This window comes from Myotis nattereri (genome assembly GCF_964212035.1).
Source record: "Myotis nattereri genome assembly, chromosome: 1".
Taxonomy (NCBI): Eukaryota; Metazoa; Chordata; class Mammalia; order Chiroptera; family Vespertilionidae; genus Myotis; species Myotis nattereri.
In genome coordinates, this window is record NC_138075.1 from 58466476 (window position 1) to 58489569 (window position 23094).

Sequence of the window (23094 nt, forward strand, 5' to 3'; positions counted from 1 at the left end):
ACTCATGCCCTCACCCCCCTGGTGTCTGTGTCCATTGGTTAGTCTTATATGCATGCATACAAGTCCTTTGGTTGATCTCTCCCCCTTATCCCCACCCTCCCCTACCTTCCCTCTGCTGATGAACAAAAACAGATCCAGAGATAGTGTCTCTATTTTTGTAGGGGAACAAAAGCAAGTATGTTTGGGAAAAAGGGAGAGATTTTTATTTTTTTTATCCTATTACTGATCTTATATATAGAAGCTTATAGTATAAATATCCTGAATGATGAAAGACTTCCTTTCTTCCTTTCATTCTTTTCATAATGAATGAACACATGGCTATACGAAAAGTTGTTTTGAAAAGTTGTTTTGTTCTTTTTTTTGATATACTTCTGAAGGTTATTATTTATATTTCTAATTTAGGTGTGTCTACTTGCCATTTTGCCTGGGCTTTTCATTCGGAGGCTGAGGAAGAACTGATTAATATGATTCCCGCAATTCAGAGAGGAGACCCTCAGTGGTCTGAGTTAAGAGCAATGGGAATTGGTTGGTGGGTCAGGAATATTAACACTCTCCGAAGATGCATTGAAAAGGTAACTTTACTTTAGTGGATTTTGAACTTTAAAAATGTATTTTCTTGAAGGATAAAATATATTATCTTCAAGAAAAATCTGTAGTAGGGAATTAGTTTGTATATCTTGAGATCTTGAAATTGCTTAAAACTTTTTGGAGATTCCAAAACTTGATTTTTATAAAGTGCTATGCAATATGTCAATTTTCTTTTTCCATATATACTGAGTTTATAATACTACGGAATAGCAATATTTTCTGCTATCTGTTAAGGTATGTTCTAATTTAAGAAACTAAAAAATCTAAAGTTAGAAAGTAAAGTTCTTGTCAGTTATATACATAGAAGAATCATTCTTTTTATGTAAAGGATTCTGCATGGCTTGTATAATAAACAGCAAGTTTCCTGTTCACACTTAAAATAACATTCAATGAAAAGTTTTTATTTATGTGCACTTGAAGGACATATCTATGGCAGCAAATGAAACATGCTGTACATTTTTTAAGACAGGTTTTTGAAACCAGTTTTCTGGTAGATTCCCTTTAGGAAAAAAAATTGTTAAAAATTTTGTTAGTGGAAGCTGCAAGTTCTTTCAGTGTTGCAGAAATTAACTGTTATTGAGCACCTACTGTTTGCCAGGTTTGGTGCTAATTGCTTTTCATAAATTATTTCATCATCTCATCAGCCCCAGCCCCGTTTTTCACCTGATGGAACTAAGATTCAGAGAAGGTAGGTAACGGCCAAACTCCCCATCAATTGTAAGTGTCAGAAGTGCCCTTTCTACTCTGTCAGGGTTAGGAAAGTGTAATTCTTATTCATTGTTTACTTTCAGGAGTCCATCAAAATTCCTTAAGTACAATTAGTGATACTGCATTTGCGAAGTATGAATGTATTTCTCCCAAGAGGAATTTATTTTCTACAATAGTAGTTCTCAAATTTTAGTGTCAAAGAATCATCTGACAAGCTTATTTAAAATGCATACCCCCCAACACCTCAGTCCCACTCCCATTTCATTATGGTAGGTCTGTGGCCTCTTCCTCTGAATTAGTGTCCTGTGATTCTGGTGTTCATGGTTTTCAGATCACAGCTTGAAGTGTGAGTATAAAAGTGTCATTTTCCTGCTACCTGTAAGGCAGCCAATAAGATACCCGCATTTCTCTCAAAATAGGAACAAATTTCAGAAGGAATTTTTCTCACACCAACCAAGAAATCTAGTTTCTGGTATATAGGAAAAGTTAATTGTTATATAAATAACACAGTAAGTATCTGCATGGAATTTTTTATGTTCCTAAGAAAAAAAAGACATATTTTTTCTGAAATGTTTCAGATATTGCCTACAAAAGATTTCTTTAATTTCCTGTCAGTGATGTGTTGTGTTATAATTAAACTAGAGGCCCAGTGCACGAATTTCATGCACTGGTAGGGTCCCTGGCAACGGCTAGCTGAGGCTTCCCTCCCTTCCCCCAGCCGGCCCCACTCCCTGGTTGAATTCCTGATCAAGGGGACAATTTGCATACTATGCTTTTATTATATAGGATATTTCTGATATATGTGTGTGTGTGTGTGTGTGTGTGTGTGTGTGTGTGTGTGTATCTCCACAAGTAATGTATTGCTTAAAATTAAATCAGAAAGGATATGTAAATTGTTTTGCCTTGAGATGTGTATTATAAATCCTTAACTGAAGATGAATAAAAATTCTTCTAAAAATTATTAAACATTGGAATACTAAGTTAAGTGATTGAAGGCTGAGAAAATACTAAAAAAGGGGAAGAGAAATAAAAGGGTATTGAGAGTAAAGCATTTTTATGGTGCAGTTTTAGGTGTCTTTTCCCTTTCCCATGCTTCAGTAGCTTCCTGCTTCCCTATCAGTCAATGTAAGCTAATAAAACATCCATTGTTTTTTATTATTATGCCTTTTAACTTAGTGATTTGCACAGGTTATCTCAGTATCTTGGAGAAATAAGAGATGGTCTATTTGATATTTTATTCAAAACAATGTAAAATACATAATAATGTTACTTACTTTAATTTTTAAACGTACACTGAGTTGCCCTGGCCCATGTGGCTCGGTTGGAGTGTTGTTCGTGTACCAAAAGTGGCAGGTTCAATTCCCAGTCAGGGCACATGCCCAGGTTGTGGGTTCTATGCTGGTCTGAGCCAGTGCTCAAGGCAGCCGGTCAATATTTCTTTATCACATAGATGTTTTCTCTCTTTCTCTCTCTCTCCTCCTTCCTCTCTCTAAAATCAATAAACTTAATACTGAGTTGATTGGTTCTATATATATTCAGACACTTTGGTTTTATGGCTCAAAGACGTTATCACTTATAATACAAGAAGAACTACATGCTCATTAAGACATTTTCTCATGAAATTTCTGAGAACTAATCTTTGTAAGCCCTTCAAAATAATAGACCTTCAACCTGCTGTATTTTAATTACATGCTAGAGAGAATGTATCAATCCTTCAGAATTGTCAAAATTTGATTGGAAAATACTAAATACTAGCTTTTTAAAAAGTCCATTAAAAAAAACACCTGGAACTTTTATTTTTGTCTGTAATTTTATAAATGTGTGTGTATAATTAGTATTTATTCACAGATGTCTGTATCAGTATTAGTTGAAAGCTTTAAATTGTGAAATCATATATACCAAAGAAGTTACCATTTTAACTTCTATAAAACATTAAGAGATGTAATATGTTTGATTTTTAAGAAAAAGTCACATCTATTGAATATTCATTCTGCATTTTTTATTGTTTCCTATGTTAGACAGTTTTATTACTACCAGGGTTCTGATCCCTTTTCTACCCCTTACTGTGTGACTTTAGGCAATTCACTTAACCTCTCTGTGTCTCATATCTAAAATGGAAATAATAGTACCTCAGAGATTGTGGTGATTCAATAAGATAAATAAAAGGTGTTTATTTTTATTACTTTTATTGTTATTGATATCAGATGGTTGTCCCATCCTATATAATAAAGGGCTAATATGCAAATTGTCCCTACAGGTGGGAGTTTGACCGACCAGGAGTTAGACATGTGCTGACCTCCAAGGGGCGGCATGGAATGAAGGCAGGCTTCAGCCAGCAGCCGGCAACCGGGGAAGGGAGGCCCCGGCTGGTAGCCGACAGCTGCTAGGGACCCCACCCATGCACAAATTTTGTGCACTGGGCCTCTAGTGTATTATAAGATACTGGAGATTGTAGGATAGAGCCACGTTTTCCTGTCTCCATAGTTTCTATCAGCCATGAAAATAGCAGGGAAGCATTAATTGTTGTTTAATTGGTTGTAATTTTTAATTAAATGGTTAATTTAATATAGTATTTTATTTACCATTTAGGTTGCCAAAGCTTCTTTTCAAAGGAATAATGATGCCTTGGATGCTGCATTATTCTACCTTGCAATGAAGAAGAAAGCAGTAGTGTGGGGTCTGTTTAGGTAAGTTGTCTCAGCACTTAACACAATTTAGTTGAATGAAGATTGTGCTTTGAATCAGAAACTTAATATTTTTGAAAGTATTTAGATATATGAGCTTGTTCAAATCAGCTTACTTCTTTGGGCTTTGGTTTCTTTATCTGTGAAAGATGGGTACAGTATTGTTTCAGCTTACCTAAAGAATGGGATGTTGTTTTTAAAAAAGTTGATAAATATACTTTGTAAAGTAAAAAAGTGCTCTTGCTTCCTACTTAGGTATACATAGGGTAATTTGAGCTTTCCTTATTAGAAGGAAAGAGAAGCTGATAATAAATACTTACCACTGAAGTTATTGTTCTCTTTTTAGATTGATTTAAAATTGGTTTAACCACTGGTGTTTGTGTTCTGGTTCCCAGGTCACAGCATGAGGAAAAAATGACAACGTTTTTCAGTCACAACTTTAATGAAGATAGATGGCGTAAAGCTGCTTTGAAAAATGCTTTCTCTTTACTTGGAAAACAACGCTTTGAACAGTCTGCTGCTTTTTTCTTGTTAGCTGGTTCATTGAAAGATGCCATAGAGGTATAAATAAGAAAATATGCTGTGCAATACTTGCAAGAGATTGAAAACCTGAAAAGGCTGTAGAGGAGATTGTAATTTTTGTCATATGTTTTAAGGACAGAGAATAACTACAGAAGTTACTGAATTTAAATCGTGGTACTGTGAAAAATGAAATTATAAATAAGTTCAAGTGAGAAACAAATAAAAATTTTATATAGGGAATATTTCATATTAAGAATACATGCATTTCAAGTATAAATGTATGAAACATGGCAAAAAATGGTTTATGAATATCTTCTTCCTTGCCATATTGTGATTCTGAACTATTTAAAGAATATAAATGGTCCCAACCTCCTTATTTAGTGTAGAAAGGCAGATACGTTTAAGTTCTTTTTCTTCTAAATGTAAGTCATAGGTATGGAACCAAAATTGAAATTTGTACTGTTTTGTAATGTAATTGTTCTAGATATTGGAAAAGGAATGAGAATAGGTAAAACTTTGCTTTAAATATATATATTAATTTCAGAGAGGGAGAGAGAGAAACATCAATGATGAGAGAAAAGCATTGATCTGCTGCCTCCTGCATGCCTCACACTGAGGATCAAGCCTGCAACCTGGGCATGTGCCCTGACTGGAAATCGAACCATAACCTCCTGGCTCATAGGTCGATGCTCAACCACTGAGCCACGCCAGTTGGGCAAACTTTGCATTTTTTTATATATAGAACCCTGGCAACTGGTTAAGAGAGTAATTACAGATGTTCCTGTTTATTTATGATATCTTCCTCTTAGGGTACTTACTATTGTTATGAACAATCCAAATGAGTGAAGGAAAAATAGAACTGGAAATAATACATGATAGAAGAAATAGGAAATATCCAACAAAGTGAAAGTACTTCACAATTAGAATTAGTCATATTTTCAAACTTATCTCAGGGTATGATTTTTTTTTAAATAAACATTTAGCCCTGGCCAGTGTTATTAAGTGGTTAGAGTGTCAGCCCAAACACCAAAAGGTCTCAGGTTTGATTCCCGGTGAAGGGCACATACCTGGGTTTGATCCCAGTCTTTGTTGGGACACATGCAGAAGGCAACCAGTTATCTCTCTCACATTGATGTTTCTTTCTTTCTTCCCCCTCTCCTCTCTCTTTATCCCTTTTCCTCACCTTTCTCTTCCCCCCGCCGCCCCCACCTTCCTCCTGTCCACTCTAAAAAAATCAATGGAAAAAATATGCTTACAATAAAGAATAATTTAAAAGAAAAAATATGAATATGCTTAAATGTTTATAATTTTTAATGGAAAGTTTAGCCTAGAAAGAAGATACTCTGGTAAAGAAGAGACATGTTGATTGACTCATATTGTCTGAATGACCTCAAAATCTCAAGATGTGTTGTTAACATTAGTATATAAATAAAATCATAGAGAGTAAGATAGGATATGTGGCTTCATTTCATGCATTATTTGCTATATAAATAGAAGTTTCTTTTAAAAGAGTAAAAATTATGTTTATATTAGAGGCCCGATGCACTCGAGGGTGGGGGTGTTCCTCAGCCCAGCCTGCTCCCTCTCGCAGTACGGGAGCCCTGCACCCACCACCGCCACTGTGCTTGCCAGCCGTGATCCCGGCTTCTGGCTGAGTGGTGCTTCCCCTGCGGGAGCGCACTGACCACGAGGGGACAGTTCCTGAGTTATGAGCATCTACCCCCTGGTGATCAGTGCATGTCATAGCAGTCGGTTCTGCTGTCAGGCTAAAACCTGCTCTCTGACATCCCCCGAGGGGTCCTAGATTACAAGAGGGCTCAGGCCAGGCCGAGGGACCCCACCAGTGCATGATCAGGGTCAGGGAAGGACAAGGGAGGTTGGCCAGCCAGGGAGGGGTCATGGGAGGCCGCCAGGGTGTGTCTGGCCGGTCTTGCTCAGTCCTGATCGGCCCGGACCCCAGCAGCAAGCTAACTTACTGGTCGGAGCGTCTGCCTCCTGGTGGTCAGTGCATGTCATAGCGAGCGGTTGAGCGGCCTTAGCATGTTATTAGCATATTATGCTTTGATTGGTTGAACAGCCGACCAGATGACTGGACACTTAGCATATTAGGCTAGGCTTTTATAATATAGGATGGAAATACATTTGGAAATTAAGAGGAACTGCTGTGTATAAATTCAAATGTCATAATAGGCATTTAATTTAAAAATGAACGTTACTAATTTAAATTGATCCAAGTCTGAGGTGATATTGATATACTTTGTTTTATACTTTTTGTGTGTGTTGTTTGTTAATCCTCACCTGAGGATATTTTTTCCCATTGATTTTTATAGAGAGTGGAAGGGAGCAGGGAGAGACAGGGAGAGGGCAACATAGATGTGAGAGAGACATATTGATTAGTTGTCTCCCATATGCGCCCCAACCGGTGCCGGGGATTGAGCCTACAACCAAGGTATATGCCCTTGACTGGATTCGAACCTGTAACCCATCAGTCTGCAGGTCAATGCTCTAACCACTGAGCAACTGGCTAGGGCTGTTTTATGCTTATTTTATAAGATTTTTTTTAGGCTGGAAGCTACTAAGTTCAGATTACTTACTCTTCTTACTATTCTTTAATCTTCTATCAGGCAATCATTTAGCTGCCCTTCAACCTCAGGTCTCCCTCCTTCCACTGTGAAATATAAGTGGTAGATAACTTAAGGATATTGTTGGGATATTTTATAATTAAATAATTATCATTAAATAAATATTTCTTAATATTAAAATTTACAGGTGTGTCTTGAAAAAATGGAAGATATTCAGCTGGCCATGGTTATTGCCCGTTTATATGAATCTGAATTCGAAACTTCATCCACTTACATATCTATCCTAAATCAGAAGGTTTTGGGTTGCCGAAAGGATGGCTCAGGATTCGATTGCAAAAGATTACATCCTGATCCTTTCCTGCGTAGTCTTGCCTATTGGGTAATGAAAGATTATACCCGAGCCTTGGACACGTTATTGGAACAAACACCAAAAGAGGATGATCATCATCAAGGTAGGATATTTTCTAAGTTTCTTTTTCTTTTTAAAAGAAGACAGTTTTTGAGCTAATGTTCATTTAGATAAAAACAAAACCAATAACAGAAAACTCATCATTACCAGATTTACTTTTCAACATTGAGAAATTATCAAAATTTCTTGTGTGCTAAAGGATTAGTCACTTACTGTTTGTAATTGAGCCTCTCATTTTGTTATGAGCAGTACTAAGAAGGCTTCACACACATTTTCAGTCTTGCAGGTTGAAGTTTATAAAACAGGATCACCATGCTACTCTAATTTCATACCCATTGAACTGAATCATTATACACCTCTTTCCATTTAATTACACAGCTAGTTTTCTTTTTTTCTTTTTTTTTTTATTATAGAAGAGATTTTGGCTGTTATACATATTGGTTTAGTGCTTAGGACTTAAAAAACTATTCTTATGTGCTAAACTTTCTTTAGTCTTATTTATCCTGAATAATTTAGATTTTTTAAGAATCTGGAGGGTATTTATCAGATTGTCTGCAATAATTTTAAAAATGGAACCTTCTAAGTATTCATCAACAGGATAGTTAAATAAATTATAATCTAATCTAATAAAATAGAAACATGCAAATTGACTACATCTCCGCTATGTCCCAAGCCATGCCCACCAGCCAATCAGAGCAACTATATGCAAATTAACCCAACCAAGATGGCGGATGGCAGCCACGGAGCTGGAGCAAGCAGGAGTCTTGGTTGCCCCGGCGATGGAGGAAGCCAAGCTTCCCATCTGCCTTGGCCGGCTTTTGCCTCTGCTCAAGGCAACAAAATTTCAATTATAGAAGATAAATAAATCCCAGATACCTGGTTCCAGCCAGCCTCCACTGGGAGCTTGGGTTGCTGGAGGCTATAGCCAGCCTGCAAACAGCCATGACCCACTCACCCAGGATGGCCACACCCTCATGGGGTGAGGGTCCCCGCTGGGGGGCTTGGCCAGCCTACAAACAGCCATCAGCCACTCACCCAGGCAGGCCACACCCTCATGGGGTGAGGGTTCCCGCTGGGGGGCTTGGCCAGCCTGAAAACAGCCATCAGCCCTTCACCCAGACTGGCCAGGCACCCCTGCGGGACCCCCCCTGATCCGGGACACCCTTCAGGGCAAACTAGCTGGCCCCCACCCATGTACCAGGCCTCTATCCTATATAATAAAAGGGTAATATGCAAATTGACCCTAACAGCAGAACAACTGGGAATGACTGGTCACTATGACACACACTGACCACCAGGGGGCAGACGCTCAATGCAGGAGCTGCCCCCTGGTGGTCAGTGCGCTCCCACAGGGGGAACTCTGCTGAGCCACAAGCCAGGCTGATGGCTGCCAGTACAGCAGTGGTGGTGGGAGCCTCTCCCGCCTCCTCAGCAGTGCTAAGGATGTCCAACTGCAGCTTAGGCCTGCTCTCCGTTGGCAAGTGGACATCCCCTGAGGGCTCCCGGGCTGCCAGAGGGATGTCTGATTGCCAGCTTAGGCCCGATCCCCTGGGGAGTGGGCCTAAGCCAACAGGTGGTCATCCCCCGAAGGGTCCCAGACTGTGAGAGGGCACAGGCCGGGCTGAGGGACCACCCCCGCCCTGAATGCACAAATTTTTGTGCACCAGGCCTCTAGTATATTCATAAGTATAGAAACAGTGCCATTAAAAATGAGGTAAATTGGCCCTGGCTGGGTAACTCAGTTGGTTAGAACATTGTTTAGATATGCCAAGGTTTCTGGTTCCATCCCTGGTGAGGGCACATACAAGAATCAACCAATGAATGCATCAATAAGTGGAACAACAAATGGATATTTCTGTCTGTCTGTCTGTCTCTCCCTTCCACTCTTTCTCCAAAATTAATCAATGAACATATATTTTTAAATGAGATAATTGAGCCTGGCTGGCTTGGCTCAGTGGTTGAGCGTTGACCTATGAACCAAGACTCCACAATTAAATTCCTGGTCAGGGCACATGTCCAGATTGCAGGCTTGATCCCCATTTGGGGTGTGCAGGAAGCAGCTGATCAATGATTCTCTCTCATCATTGATGTTTCTCTCTCTTTCTCTCCCTCTTTCTTCCTCTCTGAAATCAATAAAGATATATTAAAAAAATAATTATGGCTTTTAAAAAATGATATAAATTGATATGTTAATATGTTCTGTATTATTAAGTGAAAAAAGTAAGTAGCGGAACAGTGTGGTTCTTGATGCATTTTACAGATATGCATCATACACACACAAGCGTGTGCTGACACAGTGTCTGGTCTCCTTCTTTTGTTGTTGTTTCCTGGAACAAATTACAAGAAATGCTGATCACATTTCTTTTGGGATTAGGAGTAGAGAGTTTTTACGTGCCCCAGTAATCTATAATAATAAAAGCATACTATCCTAATTAGACTGGACAGCTGAACGACCTCTGGATGTCATTTTGGATGTCCTTCTGGATGAAGCCGCTGAGGTGGGGACTGAGGCAGAAGTGATTAGGGATGATCAAGCAGGCAGGAGAGTGGTTAGGGGCGATGAGACAGGCAGGCAAAGTGGTTAGGGGCGATGAAACAGGCAGGCAAGCGAGTGGTTAGGGGCGATCAGGCAGGCAGGCAGGCAAGTAATTAGGAGTCAGTGGTCCCAGATTGCAAGAGGGATGTCCGACTGGCAGTTTAGGCCAGTCCTGCAGTCGGACATCCCCCAAGGGGTCCCAGATTGTCAGAGGGTGCAGGCCGGGCTGAGGCACCCCCCTTCCCGTACTTGAATTTTGTGCATTGGGCCTCTAGTCTATCCTATATAATATCCTATATAATAAAAGGTTAATATGCAAATAGACCAAACAGCAGAACAGCCGAACCAACAGTCACTATGACGTGCACTGACCACCAGGGGGCGTGCGCGGAACATGGTGGGCATTGACTGCAGCAGGATGTGAGCAGGTGAGCGGGGGCACCAGACCAAGGCGAGCACTGGTCACTGTCATCAGGGCAAGCCTCTGGTAGTTACTGAAAATTCTTTGCTCCTGCCCAGTGCTTGCACGTGCTGCTGGCGCCGGCCCTGCTCATATCCACTGCCAGTGCCTGGTGCTGGCCCCGATTGCTCGGAACCATCAGCGGGTGCGAGCAGCAGTTGCCTGCCCCAATTGCCCCTCAGGGCTTTTCCACCTCCCCCTATTCCTGAGGGGAGATCGGGGCCAGCAGCCACCTCTCGCACCCATTGCCAGTGCCAGCCCCGCTCACACCTGCAGCCAGCACCGGATTCGCCGCTTGCACCCGCTGCCGGTGCCCGGCACTGGTCCCGATCATTCTGCACCATCAGCGGGTGTGAGCAGCGGCTGCTGGCCCTGATCACCCCTGCCTGCTCCTAAGGGGGGATCAGGGCAGCAGCTGCCACTCACACTTGCTGACAGCACTGGCCCTGCTCGCACTCACTGTTAGCACTGGCCCCAGTTGCTTTGTGCCTTCAGTGGGTGTGAGTGGGGCGGTGCCATCAGCGCATGGGAACGGCAGTGGCAGGAGCAGGGCTGCTGGCAGACAGGTGACTCACGGGCTGCTATGGAAGGGCCAGGTGGGGGCGTGGAGGATGGGCCAAGACCCACCCCTGTGCCTACTGCAGCCTTAGGGCCCATAGTTCTTTTCAAGGTGTACAAATTTGTGCACTGGGTCCCTAGTATCTACACTAATAAAAGAGAAAGATGCAAATTAGCCATCACTCTGCTACACCCACAAGCCACGCCCACCAGCCAATCAGGAGTCAGTATGCAAATGAACCCAAATAAGATGGTGGCGGCCACGGAGCTTGCAGGAGGCTTGGGTTGCTCCCAACAATGGAGGAAGCCAAGCTTCCCACCTTCCCTGGCCTGCCCTGGGCTCTGCTCAAGGCTACAAAGTTTCAATTATAGAAGATAAATAAATCCCATATATGTGCTTCCAGGCTGCCCTGGGAAAAAAGAGAAAAAGGAGAGGCTGGGAGCTTGGGTCACCGGGGGATGTCGCCAGCCTGAAAACGGCCCTCAGCCCCTCACCCAGGCTGGCCAGGCACCCCAGCAGGACCCCCACCCTGATCTGGGACACCCTTCAGGGCAAACCAGCTGGCCTCCATCCGTGCACCAGGCCTCTATCCTATATAATGAAAGGGTAATATGCAAATTGGCCCTAACAGCAGAACAACTGGGAATGACTGGTCACTATGACACACACTGACCACCAGGGGGCATCTTCTGCGTTGAGCGTTTGCCCCCTGGTGGTCAGTGCACTCCCACAGGGGGACCTCTGCTGAGCCACAAGCCAGGCTGACGGCTGCCAGTACAGCGGTGGTGACCAGAGCCTCTTCCGCCCCCTCAGCAGTGCTAAGGATGTCCGACTGCAGCTTAGGCCTGTTCCCCGCTGGTAAGTGGACATCTCCTGAGGGCTCCTGGGCTGCCAGAGGGATATCTGACTGCCAGCTTAGGCCTGATCCCCCAGGGAGCGGTCCTAAGCCAGCAGGTGGACATCCGCCAAGGGGCCCCAGACTGCGAGAAGGCAAAGGCCGGGCTGAGGGACACCCCTCCCCCGAGTGCACAAATTTTTGGGCACCAGGCCTCTAGTATATATATAAAAGCCTAAGTGACCAGTCAACTCGTCACTGTGATGACGCACTGACCACCAGGGGGCAGACACTCAGCGCAGGAGTTGGACCCTGATGGTCAGTGCACTCCTACAGCCAATCTCCTGCAGCTGGCCAACCTCCGTGGTCCCTCCCCCTGATCAGGCTGGCTGGCCAACCTCCCACAGTCTCTTTCCCTGGCTGGCCAGGTGGTCAGTGCACTCTCACAGCCAACCTCCTGAGGCCGGCCAACCTCCCGCAGTTTCTCCCCCAGCCATCTGGCCCAAATCGGCCCCAATCACAGGTCAGGCTGAGGGACCCCACCCATGCGCAAATTCATGCACCAGGCCTCTAGTTTTTTAATATTACTGGGTAATTTTTTATAGAAGAAAGGCTGAACTTATTTCTTAATGTTTTCCAGGTAAGTTTTTAAAAACTTATTGTGGAAAATTTCAGATATATATAAAAGAGTGTATAACATAATGAAAATCTGTGAATTCATCACTCGGCTTCAGTAGTTATCAACTTAATTCATCTGTAAATATTTCAGCATGTAACTATAAAAAACAAGGATTCTTAAGAAAACATAACATATACTATTGTAAAGAAATTCTATTTATATCATCAAATACAATGTTCACATTTCCCTAGTGATCTCATAAAACGTTATACAGTTGATTATTAAAATATATATATTTTTATTGATTTCAGAGAGGCAGGGAGAGGGAGAGAGATGGAAACATCAATGATGACAGAGAATCATGATCGGCTGCTCCTACATGCCCCCTTACTGGGAATCGAGCCTGCAACCCAGGAATGTGCCTTGACCAGAATCAAACCCAATGCGCTATACATTGAGCGAAATCAGCTAGGGTGTTGTACAGTTTGTTTGAATCAAGAGGCCTGTATATTTGATTGGTTATGTTTACTTTAGTCAATAGTTTTTCCTTCTTTCTTTTTTTCCCTTGCAATTTATTTGTTTAAGAAGTCAGATACTTTCTTTTATTTTGGATTTTGCTGATTGTGTCCTTGTTGTGTTATTTAACATGGTTCTTTTTCTTGTGTTCTATTTCCTAGAAATTGGCAGTTAAGATTTCAGAGGCTTTTATCAGATGTTTTGGCGGAAATATTTCATAGGTGGTGTCCATCAGGGGACTTGTGAAGTTAGCTTGTTTTGCTTTTTGTGGTATTAACAGCCATCAATGATCACTGCCTAGATGAAAAAAAAAAATTTATTGGGTTTGTTTTGTTTGTTTTTGTTTGCTTTTTTGTTTTTGTTTTTGTTTTTTTTTAGAGAGAGAGAGGGGGGGAAGGGAAGAGGGGAAAGAGGGAGAAGGAGAGAGAAAGAGAGAAACGTCGATTTGTTGTTCCTCTTATTTGTGCATTCTGGTTGCTTCTTGTATGTGCCCTGACCAGAGATTGAACCCGCAAGCAGGGTGTATAGGGACAACGCTCTAAACAACTGAGCCACCCCACCAGGGCTGGCTTTTTTCCTTTTTATTTCATTAGTGGTTGTAAAATGATGATGTTCTAATAATGTGGTTTTATCCTTCTTTTATAAGCTAGAACTAGAGGCCCGGTGCACAAAAATTTGTGCACTCGGGGGGGAGGGGGGTCCCTCAGCCCAGCCTGTGCCCTCTCGCAATCTGGGACCCCTTGGGAGATAACGACCTGCTGGCTTAGGCCTGCTCCCGGGTGGCAGAGGGCAGGCCCAATCCCTAGGTGCAGCCCCTGGTAGGGCTCAGAGCAGGGCCGATTGGGGAGTTGGGGCGCCGCCCCCTGTCATGCACAGAGCAGGGCGGATTGGGAGGTTGTGATGCCACCCTCAGTCACGCTCAGGGTAGGGCCTATTGGGGGGTTGGAGCACCGCCCCCTGTCACACTCAGGGCAGGGCCGATGGGGAGGTTATGGCTCTACCCCATCACACACACAGCAGGGCCCGTGACGGGGGGGCGGGTTGGGGCGCCACCCTCTATCACCCACAGAGCAGGGCCGATCAGAGGGTTGGGGTGCCGCCAGTGTCACACTCAGGGCAGGGCCGATGGGGAGGTTATGGCTCTACCCCGTCACACACAGAGCAGGGCCCTTGGGGGGGGGGGACGTTGGGGTGCCGCACCCTGTCACACACAGAGCCGCAGGGCGATCAGGGGGTTGGGGAGTTCCCCCCTATCAGGCACAGAGCAGGGCTCATCAGGGGGTTGGGGCGCCTTCCCCTGTCACGAACAGAGCAGGGCCGATAGGGAGGTTGTGGCCCCGCCCCCTGTCACACACAGAGCCGCAGGGCGATCAGGGGGTTTGGGTGCTTCCCCCTGTCACACTGATCCCAGTGCCGGGAGGCCTTGCAGCTCCGCTGATCCCGGTGCTGGGAGGCATATTACCCTTTTACTATATAGGGTAGAGGCCTGGTGCACGGGTGGGGGCCGGCTGGTTTTCCCTGAAGGGTGTCCTGGATCAGGGTGGGGGTCCCCACTGGGGTGCCTGGCCAGTCTGGGTGAGGGGCTGAGGGCGGTTTTCAGGCTGGCGGGTGACTGAAAGGCTCCTTTTTTTCTTTTTTCTTTTTTTATTCTGGGCCAGCTTTAGCTCTGAGGCTTGGCTCCAGCTCTGAGGCCTCTGCTGCTGAAAGCAGGTATCTGGTTTGTTTGGGTTCTATAATTGAAACTCTGTATCAACTCCAGCTCTGAGATCCCAGCTGGCTGAAAGCAGGTTTCTGGGGTTTTGTTTAGCTTCTATATTTGTAACAATGTTTCAGACTGCAAGCTCAGAGGCCGGCTAGGCAGGCGGGGGACGTTGGTTTCCTCCGGCAGTGAAGCAAGCAAGCCTCATGCTAGTTTCAAGCTGCCTGGCTTCCGGCTGCCATCTTGGCTGGCAGTTAATTTGCATATCACCCTGATTAGCCAATGGGAAGAGTAGCGGACATACGGCTAATTACCATGTTTCTCTTTTATTAGATAGGATACTTGTCTAGAGTACAGTCTCCCTTAGCAACTATTTGATTACTCTGAGGTCCAGTAGTATGTATAGTGATGGGAACATAAATGTTTGATTCTTTTTATCAGTTTTCAAAATAATAGCTTGGTTCCCTAGCATTTTACAAAGTTGACCAATTAGATTTTATATTTTTAAAGGTTATTTTTGAACTCACAGATTTAGATAGACTTGGTTTTAATCCATTGCAGTTTATTATTATCAATGTTTAGTTTATTCATCTATAATCAATGCAAGCCTTTCCAAATTTTGATTCTTTTTGATATTATTCCTTGATAGTTTGTTTGCTTTCTAGTTTGGCAAGATATTTCAGGCTCATTTTGTGTATTTCCTGCCCTAAACATGTAAATGGCCATTGCTTCAAAGAATTCTGGTTCCTTTCAGTATGAAATTATATGGAGAGACCACAGCCTGGGCACAGGTGTTCTCATTGCTATTGGTTTGGTCATAATTTCTAGGCCATTTCAATGAATGGAGTTAGTAATTTATTTTCCCTAAGAATTCATGAGTTCATACTGAAATTTCAAATTGAAATATGGATTATAGTGTTTTTTCTCTTTGGATTTAAAATTTGTGTCCTATAATGAAAAGCTTGGATTCTCATGACATTAATATAATTATCTGCTACTTAATATGCATGTTATAGTTTCAGAATGATGATGTAAATGTTTTTCATAATAACATTACTGAGGACAGTTAAAACTTTTTCTTTTTTTCCCATTTTTTTTTTTTTTATGATATGTACTACTAAGGATGTATAGATAAATTACCTGTTTTAAAGTCACCTTATAGTTCCTCTAAGTGTGGTTGATGCTACCAACTTGATACCCAAAATCATTTCTCTAGTTTTTGTTTTGGTTTTTTTTTTTAAAATGTTTTATTGACTTTTTACAGAGAGGAAGGGAGAGGGATAGAGTTAGAAACATCGATGAAAGAGAAAAATGGATCAGCTGCCTCCTGCACACTCCCCCCTGGGGATGTGCCCACAACCACGGTACATGCCCCTGACCGGAATCGAACCTGGGACCCTTGAGTCCACAGGCTGATGCTCTATCCACTGAGCCAAACCGGTTAGGGCTCTAGTTTTGTTTTTGTGTGAATTTTTTTTAAAATTGATTTTCATTTAATGTTATATAAAACTAGGGCCCAGTGCATGAATTCATGCACCTTGAAACGATCTGTGGGTTGCAAGGCTGCGGTGGGCTCAGGGGCAGGTCTCGCCCATCCTCTGTGCCACCACCTGGCCCCTCCCACCACAGCCCCTGGTCCCCTGTCTGCCAGCAGCCCCACTCCCACCACCGCTGCTCCCATGTGCTGACAAGGCCGGCCCTGCTTGCACCCGCTGACAGCGTGGAGCAATTGGGGCCAGCGCCAGCAGCAGGTGTGAGCGGGGCTGGCACCATCAGTGGGTGCAAGAGGCTGGTGCCGGCTCTGATCACCCCTCAGGAGCAGGGGGAGATGGAGAAGCCCCGAGGGGCGATCGGGGCCAGTGCTGGGTGCCGGCAGCAGGTGCAAGTGGGGCCGGCACCAGCAATGGGTGCGAATGCTGGGTGGGACTGCGGCGTGTGGGAGCAAAGAATTTTCTGTAACCACCAGAGGCTCTCCCCGATGACAGTGACCGGCGCCCCACCTTGGTCTGGCACCCCTGCTCACTTGCTCACCATCCCACCACAGCCGACACCCGCCATGTTCTGCACTCTGCCACCTTCTACTGAGGCCCACCATGTTTTGCGTGCACCCCTTGGTGGTCAGCGCACGTCATAGTTACCGGTTGTTCAGTTGTTCTGCCATTCGGTCTATTTGCATATTAGCCTTTTATTATATAGGATATTGACATCGTTTTAAAATAAAATATATAAAACCAAGGTATTTTTAGAGAAATCTAGCTTCTTCTTTCCTGACCTCTCTACCCTGTTCTTCCCTCCCTTTTAGGGAACCAATTAAGCAATTTTGTGTCTGTGTTTTCCTTCCATTTAAAAAATATAAGTGCTGCATGCTTGTGGGTGTGTTCATATGGCCTCTACTTTCTCAGATAAAAGGTAGTTTATAATATGTTGCTTTTTGTAGCTTCATTTATATAGTATATCCTGGACATAAAACTCCATAGCAACACATAGGGAAATTCTTTTAGTTTCAGCTGTGAAGTTTTATTGATTATGTGGATGTACCATAGTTTAACTTATCCTGGGTTAATATTTATTTTGAGGAAATGCTGATATATTATTTTTAACATAAATACAAATTAATGTAGTACCTTGTGATTGTATCTGCTTGATTTCTATAGTTATCATCAAATCTTGTAATCCAGTGGTGTTTAGTTTCTACAACTACCTTCGAACTCATCCTTTGCTAATTCGAAGAAACCTTGCCTCCCCTGAAGGAACTTTGGCAACTGTAGGTCTCAAAACTGAGAAAAACTTTGTTGATAAAATTAACCTCATAGAAAGAAAATTATTTTTTACCACTGCAAATGCTCATTTTAAAGTTGGATGTCCTGTTTTAGCCTTGGAGGTACTCTCCAAAATTCCCAAAGTTACCAAAATACCTGCTTTACCTACAAAAAAAGATCCACCTGATTTTATTTCTAAGAAAATGGTTGATATACCTTCAGAATCAAAAACTCTGAGTGATGGCAAAAGCAGTTCTGGCATTGATTGGTCAAATGTGACTTCATCACAATTTGATTGGAGTCAACCAGTAGTAAAAATTGGTGAGGAACCTCTTACTCTAGATTGGGGTGAAGATCATGACAGCGCCTTAGAAGAAGAAGAAAAAGATGCAGTTGGTTTAATAATGAAAAGTACAGATGTCAGGGGAAAAGATAGACAAGAAGATCAGAAAGCGTCAGACCCTAATATGTTACTGACTCCTCAAGAAGAGGATACTGAAGGTGATACTGAAGTTGATGTAATTGCTGAACAATTAAAATTCAGAGCTTGTTTAAAGATTCTTATGACTGAACTGAGAACACTGGCTACAGGTTATGAAGTAGATGGAGGAAAACTCAGATTTCAACTCTATAACTGGCTTGAAAAGGAAATTGCTGCCTTGCATGAGATATGTAATCATGAAACAGTTATTAAAGAATATGCCAGTAGAATATATTCTAAAGTAGAAAGTGATCTCCTGGATCAGGAAGAAATGGTAGACAAACCAGATATTGATCCCTATGAGCGTCACCAAATAGAAAGACGAAGATTGCAGGCCAAACGAGAGCATGCTGAGAGACGAAAATTGTGGTTGCAGAAAAACCAAGATCTCCTGAGAGTGTTTCTTAGTTACTGTAGCCTCCATGGGGCCCAAGGTGGTGGTCTGGCCTCAGTAAGGATGGAACTCAAATTTTTGCTACAAGAATCACAGCAGGTATGAACATCATTTTGTTTTCAGTCTTGGTCATTTTAACGATTTCAGTAGTTCTTCCAGTTATAGCTATAAAGCTCCTTTTTCTAGTTAATCTACTAGCTAATCTAGAGGAATATGTTCACTTCCTCTATAGGAGGCAGATATTTATTACCTACATGGTTCTTTTTAGACTAAAGTTTTGGGAATTAGGAGTAGGCTTAAAAGAAGACAACATCTATGTCATACTCATCTTTATCTTCTATATCTAACATAGTACCTGGTATATAATGTGTGCTCAATAAATTTTTGTAGATGGGGCAATAGGTACATGCTTATACTTCTTATATTCTAATATCAATCACCAGTATTTTTATCAGGTAGCTATAAATTGCTTTTTTCTCCTCTAACTACTTTGAAAAAATAATCTATTACCCACAGGAAACTACAGTGAAGCAGCTCCAGTCTCCACTACCATTACCTACCACCCTACCTCTGCTTTCAGCAAGTATTGCATCAACAAAAACAGTCATAGCTAATCCTGTATTGTACTTAAATAATCACATCCATGACATACTTTATACTATTGCTCAGATGAAAACTCCACCTCATCCCAGTATTGGAGATATGAAGGTAATGTAAATTTTATGAACATTTGATATTGTACACACTGAGAAGGTAAATATGTTATACTTGTCTTACAATTTGAACTTAGAAGAAATATTTTAAACTGCTCTTATGTGCTACCTATTTACTCCTGATCAGTTCAAGAGACAATAGGGTGGCGAAGGCCTGTGGTAGGGGGCGGAGCCAGAGGGGTCAATGGGGGAAAAAGGGAGACATACGTAATATTTTCAACAATAAAGACTAAAAAAAAAAAAAGACTATTTGTCCAGTGAATGTAATTTAAAATTAAGTCTTCTTACTTCTGGAGAAGGCGACTTCCTTTAAGACAGGCAAGTACTCTTTTGGTAATAAAATTAATTCCCTAGATAGTATTCTTGCCACTTAACATTCCTTTAGATCCTCCATTCCCCTTAAATGAACCAGTAAGTTAGAAATGTAGGACTTATTTGCCTTCATACCAACATATTGTGAAAATGCAAGTTCAAAGTGGTATTTTGAGAGAACCAAGATTGATCAGAAATAGTCGTAAGAGAAAGTATTCTTGTAACTATTTCCCTGATGATTTTGTTTGCTCTGCAGTATTTAGGGATAATCAGAGTTTTGGCAGAGTTTAGACCCATCCCTTGTTTTTAAAAACTTAAAAAATATATATAGATTTTAAGAAACCCTAGGGAACTTGGGAGGCTCTGGAGAGTTGTCAGACTTCACTGTGCGAGTCTACATGTATCTGTGCTGTGATTTCTCCAGTTCCAGTGGCCAGTGCCAATTCAGGTCCCCAACATTTTTATTTTTAATTTCTTTTGTTTGAAAGGTGTGTTTGATCTCTGGTTGTACATTATTCTGAAGGACCCAAGATTTTACTGGTCACATCAACCTATTAGAGACTTCTAATCCATAGCATAAATGAATCCATGTCACTATTCTAGCAGAGATTACTTAAATTATTTCTTAGGTTAATATGGACATATAGAAATGCATGAATGCATATAAATTCTAATTAAACATTTCCAATTTCTAGAAACTTAGATGAGGCTTTCTAAGATTATGAAACTATTTCTGAAGACCCTTCAAAATTTTAAGATTTTATGAGTCTGAAGATGTTATTTCAACATGGCATTTTAGAATGTGGTTTTTATATTATGTTGATAATTTTTAAACTTTCTAAATTAAAAATTCTAAGACTATTCACTACTCATAAGTACTTAGTACATTAGTTGCTTCTGGAAAATCAGCCCTTTCACAGAGTGATTGATATATTTTCTGAACATTTAATTCATTCTTATTGATAAGAACAAGTCTTTATTTTCATCAAGGGGAATTTCATAAGGGAAGCTTAAATAAAAGCTCTGAAAAGCCTATACTTACTTTGATTCTGCTTTTTTTGTATATTACATTTTAAACTAATTGTTAGCAAGCTGAATTAGCTTTGTTGTGGGCATGCATATAAAGTTGGGTGAGTCTTATTATAGAAGTTTTAAAGTACAGTTAGTAGTCTCATATAGGAGGATCTATCTTATGATATTGCTAGTTTCCTGGGTATTTTCTGATTTTTTAAGATACTACTATTGTGTAGAAATGTTAGTACAAAATGTAATTGTGGCTGTTTTGGTTTTAGGTGCATACACTTCATTCATTAGCAGCATCACTTTCTGCATCAATTTACCAAGCATTATGTGACAGTCATAGCTACAGGTAAAAAAATAAAAAATAAAAAATAAATCGCTGAAAATAGTATTAATACAGCAAAAATATTAAACTGTTCCAGAATTATATTAAGGTTCTGTTTTCTAGGGACTGAAAAATCCTCAAATATGACTGCCATGTTTACTCCCATAAATGAGAGAGAAGAAAAAAAACACAAATATTTGTTTAGCTATCATTTAGTAACAACAGAGACATATAGAAAATGACAAATAGTAAATAGAAATTATCATCATCACTATCTTTTTGTTTCAAGAAGAGAAGTGTTTACTATCCAAAATAATTTATAAAATTAGTTTTCTAATTTTTTTCTTTAGGAAATATTTCTTTTAACATTGGATTAACTTCTATTAATGTAGTTGGTTTTAACCAGAAAGAGGAAGTACTTTTGAAATATGAAAAGGTACATTCCTAACATTGAATTGTTAAAATCAATTTTATTTGCTAATTTACATATAATATGAAAGTCTTTGGAAGTGACATCCATTAGAAATTCTATAATGGTTTGAATTTTTTAAAATGTTAAGTTGCCTTCATCAGTGTGTACTTTGCATTTTAATGACTAGGGCTGTATAGGTAGTAAGAAATTGAATCACTTGGAAAGGTGACCCAAATGTAAATGAATTATATTAATAAATGAAAGCTTATACTCTACATAGGATTACATTAAATTCATGTTAAACATATGTCTAAATTTTTTTTTTCTTGTAAATTCAGCAGCCTTTTGTGGAAAGATTTGATTTGCATTAGGAATTACTCTCTCAAAATGGCCTGTTTGATTTTAGCCTTAGGAGGCCTAAGTATTCCACTGACTTAAAAATGTAAATAAGGAAAAAAAAACACATTTATTTAGTTGACTGTGGTCATTTTAATGCTCAAAGACAATTTGCTTGTTATGAATCTCTGGTTAAAATGCCACCAAATGAAAATTCATATAAATTTTTTAAAATGTGCATTTTCTAGTCCTTAAGCTATGATTAACTCTCAAGGGTGTCAGCTTTACTTTTGCTTTTCTATTTTCTTCAACTCTACAAAGATGAGGGAAGTAAATATTTAGGCACATTTTGGCTTTAGAATTAGCTATTTCTAAAATAAGATTCTCCAGATTTTAGTTCATATTTTAATTCAGGGTTAAGCTATCACAACTTTGCAGAGCTAAGAAATGCACCACAATAGTACCCTGAAACTTTCTAATATATCCTACTACCAACAACAGTCTCCTTACCTCAAACTTTTATAAAAAATAAAAATGAATAGTAGAGAAAATATATTAAAGTATTAAGGGACATCTGGAAAAGATTAAATGTCATCTGCCCAATGTAGTAAAATTTAGTATTTTGTTAAAAAAAAAAATCATTAAACATTGGTAACTAATTTCAAGAGCTTTCTAAAATAAATTCTTCCTAGAACAGTGAATGGAGTTTAAGAATTTTTTAATTATAATTATCTAAAATATATATGTTTAAAGTGAAATTGCTTGTTACCTCTATTATGACGATAAATAACTGGATCCGTATGTTTACTTCGGCAGTCAAACGGAAGGAAATCAGCTTACAGGCATGGCATATCAAGGACTTCTGTTAAGTGATCGTCGAAGACTAAGGACAGAAAGCATTGAAGAGCATGCAACACCGAATTCTTCCCCTGCTCAGTGGCCTGGTGAGAATTTCAGTGTTTTCTTTCTTTTATAAAAAAATCTATTTGGCAATTCTTTTTAAAAAGCTACCAACTGGTTTCCTGAATGTTGTGCTTTTTTGTGGATTTGGTGGTTTTTTGTTTTTGATGATGTTTTTTGCCATGGAGTAAGTACTGTAATGTTGTCTGAAGACTCCAGAAGTTGAGGCTTCAAAAGCAGCACTGTTGACCAGCATAAAAAAGCAAGTTTAACATCTTTCGTAAGGCTGAGCACATTATCTTCCATATCCTTGGAAATTCGGAATTAGAGGTATAGAGGGCAACAATCACAGAGGTGTTCTCACAGATATATTAGAGAGAATATAATTGTTCTCAAGTATACATTTATATTTTAGGACAGGAGTGATCATTTTATAGCACATATGCTATGCTATCTGCCAGTCCTTCTTTTTCTCCAGTTAGCTCTCATTCTCTACATTTCAAACCTTCCCCACTTTCTTTTTTTCTCCCCCCCCCCCCACTTTCTTAATAGCCTTTTCTGGTTTACCATTGTCATTTAATTTTTACTCTATTTGCTTTATAACTCTGAGTTTACATGTTAATGATCATTGTGAAGAGTGGCAGGAGAAAGAGGTGACAAACTCAAAGTGTGTATTTCAAATTCATTTTTACATAAGTTTATAGAAACACTGTTGTCATTGTAGC

The 23094-nt window shown here is 40.7% G+C and overlaps 1 protein-coding gene across 1 annotated transcript in view; it reads left to right on the forward strand.

Moving 5' to 3' along the window:
- DMXL2 (Dmx like 2) overlaps positions 1–23094 on the forward strand; it is a 155397-nt gene that overhangs the window by 105892 nt on the left and 26411 nt on the right. The window contains exons 20-27 of the mRNA XM_081109000.1: positions 403–572; positions 3886–3983; positions 4376–4541; positions 7272–7536; positions 17372–18450; positions 18868–19059; positions 20669–20745; positions 22286–22413. Of these exons, the coding sequence (XP_080965126.1) occupies positions 403–572; positions 3886–3983; positions 4376–4541; positions 7272–7536; positions 17372–18450; positions 18868–19059; positions 20669–20745; positions 22286–22413 (2175 nt within the window). The remainder of the gene's footprint in view (positions 1–402; positions 573–3885; positions 3984–4375; positions 4542–7271; positions 7537–17371; positions 18451–18867; positions 19060–20668; positions 20746–22285; positions 22414–23094) is intronic.